Source organism: Pleuronectes platessa, chromosome 4 (genome assembly GCF_947347685.1).
Source record: "Pleuronectes platessa chromosome 4, fPlePla1.1, whole genome shotgun sequence".
Classification (NCBI taxonomy): Eukaryota; Metazoa; Chordata; class Actinopteri; order Pleuronectiformes; family Pleuronectidae; genus Pleuronectes; species Pleuronectes platessa.
In genome coordinates this window covers 14211282-14225167 of record NC_070629.1, presented here as the reverse complement: position 1 = coordinate 14225167, position 13886 = coordinate 14211282, and the positions used below count along the sequence as shown (strand labels likewise).

Sequence of the window (13886 nt, the reverse complement as noted above, 5' to 3'; positions counted from 1 at the left end):
TCACTCACAGCTCGCACTCATCCACCTTCAGTGTGTTCACAGAGAAAGAAGGCACTTTTGTCCAACATTCACATATGATACAAAAAAGATACAACAGGCAGGGTGGAGAGAGCAACTCTATTGCACCTATACAAAGCAACCTTTAGAGACACATTTTCCATTTTTCTATCTTCTTAGGGCCAAAGGCTCCTTTACTTTGATGCTAACAAAGAATCTGAGCTTTAGAGTTCTGCAAGAAAGGCCAAGACCACGGAACATTTTTAAGAAACCGAACAAGAACGGTATTTCTTTTTTCAGAAGCAGAGCTTTTTCAGACAATGACGGCTTAAAAACAGTAATTTAAAGTTTAGAGAGGTGTCCTGAGTGTTCAGACAATGGTGTTCCAAAACCAGGATGCAGCACATTTCATGGCGTCCAAGGGCTTTCCATTATACCTCGGCGAAGCGCCACTCGCTGCTGAAATTACAGGCTGTCTAGCTCAACAGAGTTTTATGGTCATTTCAGCCACTCAGCCCCCAGGGAAGTGGCACGGGAGCCCCCACAGAGGTAGACTTCTTTCATCCAACCTGACACTTTAAACACAGTGATTTGGCTGAGCGCTGAGTGCCTGTCCATCCAGCTTGGCAGTAATAGAAAACTAATGGCTTTTTATATGGATTCTTATTCCTATCACTTGATGCCCATGACAAACAATGTGACTCAAATCAGATGAGTGTCAGTCTTGGAAACCATTTCCTTATGAAGGAGGAGAGGCAGCAGGGGGAAAAAATGGTTATCAGACTCCCGAGTCCTCTAAGAGCTTCCTCTCTACATTAAAACCGCAGTCTATTGAGAGTCCTATCTGGTTTAGTGACTTCCCCTCTGTGCTCCGTCTACAAATATGACTTCTACGCATGATAATTTCTGTTAAATGTGAAATTACGGCTCTTCTCTCTTATCGCTTGCCTCAGTCTTCCATCTAGAGAGGCTTTAGAAAACCATATCTCTCGTTCATCTGCAGAAAGCATTACAATAAGCATGACACAATAGCTGCCGACATAATGGAAGTTACATGAAGCAAATGAGGAAAACAAAAGATGTTTCCCTCCGCTCTGCCCCGCAACGCTTTTACCTCTCGCGCCTTTCTTTTGTGTCTGTTGTGTTTAGGTCTGACCTTATCTCTCCTCGTCTGTCCTCTCCTCTCCTCTGTCCTCTTCTGTCCTCTCCTCTGTCCCCTCCTCCCCTGTCCCCTCCTATTACTGTCCTCCTGTCACTCTCGTACAAACTGATTTTCATTGCAGCCTCAAGTGTTGATTTGCAAACTCATGGTGAGGGAATTTGACCCTGGTTGGATCAATAGGACTCGACAGCCTTGTGTGTCCTTTTTGTCATTAGGTGTTGACTTTGGCTGCCACAGCAAACAATGTGCCTTGGCAAAGCTGATATTTTAACATTACTCTCTTTTGACACTGCATTGTGCAGCACGGCTCATTACATCATGACAATTTGTATGAAAAGCCCAATAACAGCGCTGACCTTGTCAGTGGAGCGCTATGAATATATTCTAATAAAAGGTTATAACGTCTGCCAAAGAAATGTTTTTCTACCGACTAAAATACACCTTTTTATTTTCTCACAAATTGTTCAGCTATGATGGCAATCTGCTCTGCCTTCCCATCGAAATGTCTGCTCTTGACCCTGAGACGTGTCTGTGTTGCCCCCTTAGTCGGAGGTGATTGCGCATTTAACCCTCAGCTATTTTCTCCTCACTGTCCCTTGACTGTGGCCTGCCTCATTGGCAGCATTGTACTCATTGGGATTCCCAGTCAATACTGTAAAAGGGCAATGTGGACAGATGGCATTCAGTCAAAACACAAGGCAGTTTAGCTTTGCTGTCACATGACACAACCTTTCGCCCGCTTACTCAGCAGAGAATTGAAACCGAGACCAAAAAAATGTCAGCTGACAGAACCTCTGCATTATTTAGCAGAAAATCCAAAGTTACAAGTATAGGGTCAAAACCCAGAATGTGGCTGGAACGTGGAGGGTGAGTGGATGAAATTGAGGATGTAGCTGAAAAATATTGTGGACCCACAATAAGCCGATTATCATATTCATGAAGCGATTGCGTTCAATTTACATTCTGCCAGGTGTCGGGTTTCAGTCCTTTATCTGTTTGTACATCGGCTCACTCAGACATTACATGGACTTTTTACAGGGGAGCTGGCGGGCTATAGTCCCTTTATAGTCCAGTTCATCTGATTAGGACATTTGTGCTCACTAATAAAGCTCCACAGGGTAACTTGTCAAAGCATAATTTGTCTTTCACTCAACGCACAGCCTCCATCTCTCTCTCTCTCTCTGCCACTAACTGAAGAGAGGAGACGTCCCTCTCCATTGCAGAGTAGTACTGCTGGCTGTTTACTGAGGTTTGTCCAAAAAGTTGCTAGATTTGTTTTTCTTTTAGAAAATAACTCACTAAAGGGATCTGAAAAGTCAATAAATCGTGCGACCTCCTGAGGAAAGGTAGTTCTCGCCAGTTCCTTAAGAAAAAGCAATGACCAATGGGGAAACGCCCAAAACTTGGTCAGTCACTCCAGGCTCCGTTGAATGAACTCCATTGAGTTTGCCTTTCACATATAAAAATGCTGAAGCAAAGAAATCTGGTGCGTTCAGGTGGGGGGTGGCACAGCAGGAGGCACGACGTCATCAAAATTCTGCTAGAAATGTTAACAGCACGCAACGCAGCTCAGTACATGACATATCACCAAAGGCTCTTTGTCGGCATCTCCCACGTTTGTCATGCAGCTTTAAATCCTGAGATGTTTGTATTTTGTTATCAGTTTTGCATCTATCTGCGTGTCAGAAACATCATCAACATGCCCACTCACTTGCGATGAATCCTCCAGAGGATCTCCTGCTATTTCTTCACATGGGCTCATTCAGACATTATCATTCTGAGTTTTTATTAGGCATTTTCGTTCTCACATAGCGCCTCTCTCGAGCATGTCATGAAACTATCCAGAGTTTGGTTCATGTCTGAAAGCTGCTTCAGTCACAAACATCTGGGGACGGATCTCTGGATTCTGGTTGGTCCAACTCAAAAACAATCAACAACCTAAACTCGCATTTTGATCTAATCTGCCCACATTTTGTTTCATTTTGAAACACTTACTTATAGATGACTGCACTGTTCGTTGTTTGGTGACCAGAAAATTGGCTCGTAATCCATTGTTTCTCTTACTCATTGCTTTTTTTTCCTGTCTGCACCACCCACTGCAGATGTCTTACATACGCCCCCTACTGAATGTTATGTCACTGGGATGAATGCTAAATCAAGTGTGCCGCGCACATAACCCAGTACTGTCTGTTTGGTAATGGCTGAGCAGATTATTCAAGGTTATCTGAACTCCCTAAATACTCTGAGCAAGGCAAACAGCCGTCCCCCAGACAAAGTGTACACGTCAAACAAATGGATGGACGGTCCCTGAATAAATGACAGAGTTAGCAGCAGGCTGCAAAACAGTTATTACCAGTAATTATATAGCTATTAGTCCTATACCAAACTGTTCTGCGGGGAAGCTTTAAAGGAAGGTACACGCTGCAGCTTTGACTCACTTTGACTCCTTAAGTACAAAGAGTAGTTCAGAGTGAGAATGATGAAGAGTGAACGGACAGGTCCTAACTGACACATTCGAAACCACACATCGACCATTCTGTAGATACGTCTGAAGCCGTATTGATAATGTGTGCATTAATAATAGATTCAGTACCATTGGAGGAAAGGATGGGGTCGAGTCGGTAATGACTGCAGCTTTCCGCTGTACCATGTTCCCTTAGAGATTACAGTTAGGAAAGTAAATGGGCATACACTAATCCATGCCTTGGAATTAAACGCACAACTCTTTAGTTTCAGTTCCTCTCAAAACGTCTCTTCCCATCTCTCTTGCTCTTCTCTCACCCCATTTGCTGCTCACAAGTATGCCCAGTGAGCCCAGCAAATCTCCAACAAAGCCAACGCACGTAACATATGTGCGAGGAAAAAGGTCACGGACTGACACATGCTTTGCTTGCAAAACCAGAGATTAACGCGACCAGAGAAGACACTTCAGTTTGACGGGTTGTATGAAAAGCAGGGAGACAGAAACTTTTAGTAGCCGCAGCTGTTTTATGTGTGTGGGACTTTATGCTTCCGTCATGTAAGGGCCATTTTGTTAACACGAGATGATCAGTCATTTGATCAGGCCTTGCTTCATCTGCATGCTGTTTTAAGATTTATTCCTCGGCAGTAGGTGATTCACCTGCATTTTCCAGTTGTCAGTTAACATGTGATACACTTAATTTTTACCAGGCGGGTTGGTCAGCAACACACAACACACATATCCAGCTCGGTTACATTACATTACATTACATATCATTTAGATGACGCTTTTTGTCCAAAGCGACTAACATTTGAAGTACACTCAACATTCATGAGGGGCCATTTAGGGGTTCAGTATCTTGCCAAGGACACTTCGGCATGCAGATGGGGAAGACTGGGGATTGAACTGGCAACCTTCATGTTGGAGAGCGGCCGCTCTACCCCCTTGGCCACACCGCCCCTAGTTGGCGATGACACCCTTGCAGTCGAGAATTGTATGCATGTTTTGTGAATGAGCACAGCGAAAGAGGTACGTCTACCTGCAAGCCTGCCGAAGACGTTGTAAAATCTTTATGGATGTTTTACCGGCCACCAAACTGGGTAGGATTTCTCCCGGTGCTGCTGATGGTCAGGCTGACAGACGGTCAGTGTGTTGGTGACGGGAGACAGAGATTGTTGACACCTCGTTCACATATACATATTTAATATAGGAGGTTGAATTTCCATTGTTACATACGCATTATGATCTTATTTTCTAATCACTCTAAACATATTGAGCAATATATTCCGAAGCAGCTTTTTTTCCTTATCTTAGTCTGGGTTGCTCATTAAAGTTTTGGCTTACCACAGAGAACTGACCATATGTGTGAACAGGTGGTTAGGGAGGAATTAGAGACCAAGGAATACATTAAGAGGCCTCATGTTCGCAGGACTGCGAAATTGCAAGTGTGCATGTGAGAGTGAAAGTGAAAGTGAGAAAAACTGATGACAAAAGTGAAATATCATCCGGATTTCTATAAGCTTTGTCTGAGAGGCCACAGGGTGATGCCATCTGGGCACTTATTCTCCTTATACTGTTCCCCCTTAGTGAAGTTTTGATTTCTCAGGTGTGTGTGTGTGTGTGTGTGTGTGTGTGTGTGTGTGTGTGTGTGTGTGTGGATCTGCTGAGAGAGAGAGTGCAATACTCTGAGTTTTCTGTAAGCAAAGGCGGCCTGGTAGGCTACATCTCCTTAACTGGGTCAGGTTAAACCTGTACATTGATCGATTGTCTCTCAGCACCCAACTTTGAAAACCAGTGGCCAAAGAACTCAATCAAAAAGCACCCAGTGAACCCAGAGACCAGGAGATATAAATCAAAGATAGAAATGCTGCATTGACCCCACGGACAATCAATACAGTACATGTATATTACTCAATGCTCTCTGGGTTCGGCTGCACAGGGCTTGTGCTGCACGAACTGACATGGAGATGTATAGGGACTTTCTCTGCTTGCATTTTTATACATGGACACACACATACTCAAACTATACTAACACAAAAACGGCAGATCTAAATATAGCCTATTGTCACAGTTTGGACTCAGCAGTCCCTAATGAATAGATGTTGGATCCATTGAAAAGATGGTGAGAACAGAGGAGTGGAGAAGCAGAGAGGATGATGAGAGGAGATGACAGAGAGAGGAAGGGAGAAGAGGGAGACGAGTGGAGACAAGAGGAAGAGGACAGGAGATTAGAGGAGAGGATAGGAAGTGGAGAGGAGAGGAGAGGACGGGAGAGGAGAGGAGAGGAGAGGAAGTGATGACATTATTACAGAAAGAACAAATATAATAACTTCAGCAGAAGAACTACCAGGTGTAAGGAAGAAGAGTTGCTCCATTTAACACTTGTTTTCTGTCCAACCACAGTCCCTAGATCTCCAGAGCATGTCAACAATTACCTGCACGCAGACTAAAAAGATAATGAAATCTTCCAGTGCAATATGCCACCTAAGCCCAAGCCAAAATTATATATTTGAAATCCTTTCAAATATTTAGTTTTTCTTTGATTGAGCTCTGGACTCCACCTGGATAAATATACACAGTCTCTAAAGGTGAATCCACAGCCAATCTGGCATCCAGCGTGCTCACAGTGTCAGTCCGAAAAGTAAATTCAAGGCAGTTTTACATTGAAAAGCAACGAACTGCTGGCCTTTTGAGGTCTGAAATAAAAAATGAAATAGGCGACTGTACATTTTTAAATCCGTTTTGACTAGGCCGTGTTTGGATCCCTGACCCGTTATTCATCAGAATGTGTTGCAGGGAGGAAAGCTTGTGTTTGAGATGGCCAGCAGAGTCTGCTGATCCATAACTGTGTGACCGAACCACTGACCTCCAACCTGCTGCAGTAGCTTTACGGCCCACATCGATTGTGTGACCATCCCTCGCTCCCCTCCCTCTCGCTCCATGTCTCATTATCTCTCCCTCCTTCTCTTCCTCTTCCTCTCTCTCTCTCTCTCTCTCTCTCTCTCTCTTTCCCGTCCCATGTGTTGAAATTAAAAGGGGGTTCATGCAAGCTGGGTATTCCCTGTTGGAGTAAGAGTCAGACAAGCATCCCCAGGGCACTGAGACCTGTCGTCGAATGATCTCCTCCTGCTTTTATCAATGCATCTCGGAGAACAGAGCCAGGGAAAGTTTTTCCTGGTGTTGTACTTGAGCGGTGCTGTGACTTGCGTGTTTAAAAAGTTGGGGGAGGGCTCTTTGTCGAGCTGTTCAATTGTGTTTATCACAGAGATTGCACAAAACAAAACCCTAATCTGTGGACTTTGTCTCCATTAGCATGACAAATGAGCTTTAAATTCAATTTGCTTTTATAACACACTGAAGGTGCAGAGTAAATTAAGAGAACAAGTGTGCTGGTTACTGCGATATCTCATAAATTATCCAATCAAATGAATTGGACAATCAGTGCTTCTTCCAGGGCCAGATAGAGGACAAGAAGGAATATGTCACATGGTGATGGCGGTGATTGCAGACACCTCTGGGCAGGATAACATCACCTGTCAGAGAGCAGCCTCAGTCCAGCACTGACTTTAATTAAGTTGTAGCGGCATTCGCTTGCATGGTGGCACTTATTCACCGGGGGCGAGTGCAGCTCTGAAACACCGGGTTATTAGAGTCACGTTCAAGCTCGTTGTGGTTGTGTGTAGAGCGATTGTGCGTTTGCACGTGTGACTGCTTAATGGTTTTTGGCCTGTTGTTGCTCTGGCCAGCGAGTGTCCGTACTGTACCAGTGCATGCGCTCATCGAGCTGTTGACCTCAGTGGGGCATTACAGAGCCACAGATAATGAGCTTCAACGTTCTATTTCATCAGGAGGAGCACAGCAGACACCTGAGGGTCTAAAGGTCAAAGAAAGCAGCTCAGCCTGAAAACAGATTACACAGTGCAGGCAAGCAGGTAATTATCAAGACAACCATAAATCGGAGGAGAGGCAATAGTTTCCCTACTTTAGCAGCGCAGAGGTTGGATTTAGTGTCGGTGGAGAGGAATTGGGTTTTCACCATTATGCTCAGCCTCAGAAGCTGCTCACCTCCTAGAAACAGGAGGAATGGGATGTACCACTGAAATATTGGTGGGCGGTGTGGCCTAGGTGGTAGAGTGGTGGTTCTTCAACAAGAAGATTGCCGGTTCAAATCCCACTCCCCATCTGCATGCCGAAGTGTCCTTGGCTAGATACTGAACCCCTAAATGGCCCCTCATAAATGTTGAGTGTAATAATTGTAAGTCGCTTTGGACAAAAGCGTCAGTCAAATTACATGTAATGTAAAAATACCAGTCACAAGGAAATGTGTGCATAGTTATTTAGCCTGATTTGAACTGGTGTCAATCATGCTACCTCCAACAGAACAATTGGTACAAAATGTTTTCACACTTACATGAATCCTTTGTCTGGATATTAATCACATTGTGCAACACATTATTAATATCAGTGCACGAGAACTGAGTTGATGTATTGTATTGGTTTTTCTTGTCTGCCATAGCAACAGCTGCTAAATGTTTAAAACCCACAAACTCTGTCCCGTCTCTGATTGTCACTGACTTGTATCAGCTGCCTAATCATCTGTTACACTGGGAAATGGAAAAAGTAGCCAAAAGTTTACCCTGCTGATAAGTCTCACATCATGAGTATTATTTTTAGCAGACGGCTTCCGAGGGTCTAACACTTGGTCGAACACCATTAGGCTCATAAATGAGCTTTTAAATGCTTAGAATTAATTCAAATGTCTCACATTTGTGTGCCGTTAGACTAATGAACACAGTGCGTTTCTCCCCAGACTGCTTGGATGTGTTTCCTATCGAGGACCAGACGCAGCACATGGTTCCAGGGGTAAAAAGATCATGACAGCTGATCAGGCTGACACTGCAACTGCTGTGTTTCACCTGCTCTGGGCGGCACTCACACAAAGAAACATGTCACGGCTGGCTAGGTGTGAATTGAATCTGGCCGCTCGAATCCAATAGAGGCCCCATGCAGCCAAAGTGATCCACTAATGTTTTGTTCGGCTTAATTGAGCGTTGTCCCTTCAACTTAGCCTCACATCTTCATCCTGCGTCTAATAGCAGCAGCTTCCCTGAAACTCTAATTACTTTGCTGGCAAAGTTACAGCAGAGAAATAAAAACTTTTGGATGCCATGGGAGCAGCGCAATTTCCATCAAAACAGGGACTCTCTATAATGCACAAATACAATTTTCTTCCTCTAATATTTCCAAGAATTTAAGATGATAATAAATCTCAAGATGTGTTCGGCGGCAGCACAAAACTCTGTCAATCAAGCCGACCAAACTGACATGAACACACATAAAATGAATGTTTGCCCGCCGCCCCCCACACACAGCACACTTTCTCTTTCTCTGCCCTTAACACCCTGTACCTCACCTGCAGAGGGAGTCCTGGCGGCAGACCCTGCGTAGCTCCAGGCAGTTGGGCTTCTCCTTGTCTTTGTAGGAGCAATCGGGCACGATGGTCTGCCTGCGTCGCTCAGCGCAGCCCACGGTCTGGCAGGGGCAGAAGAGCAGACGGTGGCTGAACTCGGCTGGCACGCGGTCCAGGAACATCCTCAGCGCTTTGTGGCAGCGCTTCTTGCTGCAGGTTTCGCCCTTGTTGGGGTCCTCCTTGCTGCAGGTCGCGATGTAGGAGGAGCGTTGCTTCTTGCAGCTGTTGTTGAGGTTGCAGGCCTTGGCCGCATCCAGACAGTGGTTGCAGTTTCTCTCGGCGTCGGGACAGTGGAAACCTTTCGGTGCCACTGTGAGCATGCCTGACATTGGATACAGAGAAGACAACTCAGTAACTTCAGTGAAATACGAGGGTTAAGGGTTAGGTATCACTATCTTATAGTCCGGTGGATTTCAGAGTTAGTATTTAAGCAAACACAACCTGGATCAATTACAAGACAGGGATAAAAATCTTTTCATTGACGCTCAACATCACCAACCTTATGTAGCTTACAGTGGGCTCAGCTGCAGTGTGATCAACAAATAGAAAATAAATCCCTGTGCCTCGTCTGCCGTCCTGGGAATTCATTGCAAATGTTAAAGTTGAACAATGAAGGAGACTTTTCAATATCATCTGTGCTTCTGTGTTTCTCCGACCAACAGTGAGCCACTGGAGAGACGCCTGCAGCTAGTTCAAATCCACTCTAACTGAATAATTGATTCAGTCCATTTCAGAGCATGAGTGAAATATGAATGAATTAGGCCGTGATTCCAAATTGGATGTTAATACATGATTCATTTCCAGGTGATATTATGATGTGATTATCATAATATTAGTACATTTACAAGTGGTCATCCAATGTGTTCAATTTTACATAGATAAAATACACATTAGATTTAATCTAAGGTATTTGTGATTTGACTTTCAATGAACTAAACAAGATATTTTGATTAGTCTAATGGACATAATGTACAGTACTGCAGGGAAATACTGATGAGACAGCACATTGATGTGAATACTGGACAGTGGAAAACAAAACTAAATACTGTATCATCTGCCCAAAACATGTTAAGCCGACGGATTTAGCAAGAGTCCACGCTGTACTTCAAGTACAAGATTAAGTTGTCACATTTTTTTTGTGTAATCACAAACTGAGACATTGCAATTATCCCTTAGGCTGCACATCATGTTTGTGGAAATCTGATTGTGTGTTTTGTTGTCCTGAGATACTGCATATAGCAGCAGCAGGGGAAAAAAACTGGCACCTTTTCCAGAGATGTGTCGGCAATAAAGCAGGATCATGTTCAGTTGTGGTACTCCTCTCTTGTATTCAGGCTATATTAGCGAAGTTAACCTCCCTACCCTGTAGATAATGATATTTCAGAGGTCGTAGCGGCATGGTGACACGCTGCGAGATTCATCTCTTATTCAACGGAACCAATCTCACTCAGTGTCTATCAGACAGCCTGAAACAAGAAGGGGACGATTTATTTTAAGGGGTTGAGGGTCCGCTAGAGATGCTGTACTGTTTCCAAATGGTGCATTGCCTCTTATCAATCGTAGAAATGGCCACGCTTGAAACACATTGCAACAGAGGGGGACAATAACAAGCAAACTCCCCAAATCGATGATTTTGTGGTTTGAGATCACGCCGGATAAAACGAAACTCACTGCCACTGAACAATGGCAGAAGTAGAGCATCAAGAATTCATCATAGAGGGAAGAGAGCACACTTAATCTAGCTCTCCAGAAGGCTTTCGTTAAGCTATATCAAGGTTAAATGTAGCAGGCGCTCTGATAAACCAGCAGGGTGTTGAAAGACAAGATGTAGGTGCACCATTACCCCTGTTTATTCAAACCTTAAGAGAATTTAATGAACTTGCAACTTTTATAAGTTGTTTTATCAAATGAAACGGGAGGGTACAAACAGTCCATAACAGATGGGAGCGTTGCATCCTCAGTCCCGTTAATGTTAGTAAGTGAAAATGTACGCGACAGCAACAGACGACAAACCTTACAGACAATTAGCCAACTTTGTCAAGTACAGGAGCAGCTTGGTTGATCTGTGATTACAGCGAAGATAAAAAAGAGTAGTGACTTTGGGACCGGGCATGAAGAGGCCGCTGCAGGGCCAAAGTTTTAAATGAAGTGGGCCAAGCTTGGCTGCAACGGGCCTGAAAGCAGGGGCGGTGCAGTCCAGCTGGAGGAGAGGTTAGCAGGGCGGTTGTCCAGTAGTTCAGGCTACATTACATTGATGGATTGCAGTTCCTAAATCTCCCCTGGCCATCTGCAGGCTCTAATATGGGCCACTGGGGGGTCCAGGATGGAAAGAAAATAGGAGTAGGATGAGCTACTAAGATTTATCCGAGCAAGCAGGGCTGAAGCCATTTTTTTTTTTGGCTGCAGCGGAGGATGGGTTTTTACTACTTCTGATTGGGGAGCTGAGATTGAATTTGGTGCTCAACCCAAAAAGATGTCCTGGGGCGTACATAAGACACAAAGCCCGCTTGATGGCTCCGACGTGCTTGCACACAAGCGGGATGATAGCGAGAGCATGGAGGAGAGGAGGGAGGAAGCAAAGAGGTGGAGATGGGTGGAGAAATGTGCAGCACTGCGTTACAGAGTTCTAATTGATTTTCCAAGTGCATTACAATGGAGGTTTTCAGCAAACATATTCCGCTATAATGCGAGGAGAGAGGGGTTGATAAGCTAATGATATTAGACCTATAAAAATGGATAAGGCTTTAAGAGGGGCGCGGAGGCTAGTTGATTGCAGCGGCTGATCATGGCAGATAGAGAGATGGCATGAAAGGACACAGACTAACAGATTGAGCAGACACTTACAGGGACATGCTGTAGAGCTTTCAATTAATCCAGACTAATTCAGGAAAGATGTGCGGCTCTTGCTTCGGAATAATTAACCCAGCCCATCAGCAACGCAATCAACAGCTCTCGGCATCACAAGCGTCTGCACATATCTATTAACTTACCTTGCTGGCTGTTGTGCCAATGAGCAAGTGAGGTATCGACCGACTGAATGGACAGATAGACGAGTGGGTGCATTGATTGATTAATGGATTCTATAAACACGGAATAATCAGAGTCGTTAGGTGCATGAAAAATCACAAATCATGCTTTTTTTCTCTGGTGGCCGCAGAATAAATGTTTGCAGACAGGTTTTTTTCTGTGTGCAACGTGACTTTCCATTAAGTTAATCAAGTCACCCAACAAATAAATTCACATCGGAGAATTAAATCGTCTCATGTTGTTTACTCACAACTGCCTGCGTGTGCACAGTTAAAAGTGGTCTCATAACATTTAGCTGATGTTCACAACAGTTGAAGCACTGTCGTTGCTTTCGGTGATCCTGCCGCTTGACTGTAAATAGGCTTTTAATAGGGCTCTCTGCTTTATGGCCGCCATAAATTAGACCCCACTGATAGCAATGTAGTGGATATAACCATCTATTCTTTCCGCACTCATAGCACGCACGGGGGGAAGACAGAGGGACGGAAGGAAATGAAGAGAAAGAAGCGAGAGGGAAGCAGAAGGGGTAAGATGTGAGATAGGAGACGCCTATAGTGAGACAGATGGAGAGAAACAGAGAGTTTCCTAAGACCTGTGTTCTCGTGAGAGAAAACACAGCAATAATGGAGAGGAATAATAAAAAGAGAGAGGGAGAGGTGAGGGAAGTGGACAAAGCACGTATGAATGAGGGGAAGTGGATAAAACGTTCACGTACACCGTATCTTGATTTTGATGCTCTTTTTTCCCAAAGAGTAAGGGATCCTATATTTCCCCTGTAATTGCTCTCCGTCAGCCTAATTTGAATTCTGCATTTCATATATCATCCCATACTCGAGGGACTTGTCGCTGCAGAGGGGAGTTCAGTCCAGGTTAGGAAGAGGTTCTTGGCTGCCGGTATGTTCTCAGTAATTAGGAAAGGTGCCAGAGTTTGGATTTAATACGGCCCTGGGTGAGTGTGCGAGAGCTTGTTAGGGAAGTCTTTAGTCTGGACCCTGAGGAGCATGTCAAGCATTCCCGTGTCAAAGGGCTCATCAGTCATTAGCTCTGTACTCTGTGTCGCAGCAAGGCTTCCAGAGGCGAAGAGGGGAGTGCTCAGGATCTACAGCATCCTCTCCCCGAGTCTGACTGAGTAAGTCAGATGTGGGCCTCTTCAGAGAGGAGGACCGGCACAGTTCACAAAGTCTTCTGTTCTCGGGGATCAGCGGAATTTTGGAATAATCGCTGGAAAAATGAGCCGGCATGCAGATGAGAGAGAACAAAGGGGAGATTGACATGACGAGAGACGACTAAATATTTGTATGTGAGAGTAAAGGTGCGAAAAGCACTGTGAGAAAGACTAACCCTTACACTGCTGTGAAGACACGCCTTAGCTGTTTGAGAGCATCCGCCCTTCAATTTTTGATTCCTCTGGTGAAATTCAAAACCTGAGCATCTGCAGTTTTCCCCCCTCATGCACCCTGTCCATCTCCTTCAGCCGTCACAGGCAATAATGCACAGCATATTGAGATATAATCTACCCTAACTTACAAAATGTATTAATAACTAAACTGCTTTCAAAAACCTGTGCTCGACCATAAAAGAAACATCACAGGCTGCAGAATGCTGCCGCCAATTGCCCTGGATCAGGAGGAAAGACCCCAACTGGGCCCCAAGTTGATAGGAACACACACCCAGGTCTGATCAGAATACAAGACCCCCTCTGCTAAGGCAGGCCTGGTGGGCCTGCCTTAGCAGAGGGGGTCTTGTATTCTAAAGGGCAGGAGCACCCG

At 44.7% G+C, this 13886-nt stretch overlaps 1 protein-coding gene across 1 annotated transcript in view; it reads right to left on the bottom strand.

Moving 5' to 3' along the window:
• Positions 1-13886, bottom strand: part of LOC128438327 (GDNF family receptor alpha-2) — a 52436-nt gene that overhangs the window by 17241 nt on the left and 21309 nt on the right. Inside the window, exon 4 of the mRNA XM_053420855.1 lies at positions 9034-9412. Coding sequence (XP_053276830.1) covers positions 9034-9412 — 379 coding nt within the window. The remainder of the gene's footprint in view (positions 1-9033; positions 9413-13886) is intronic.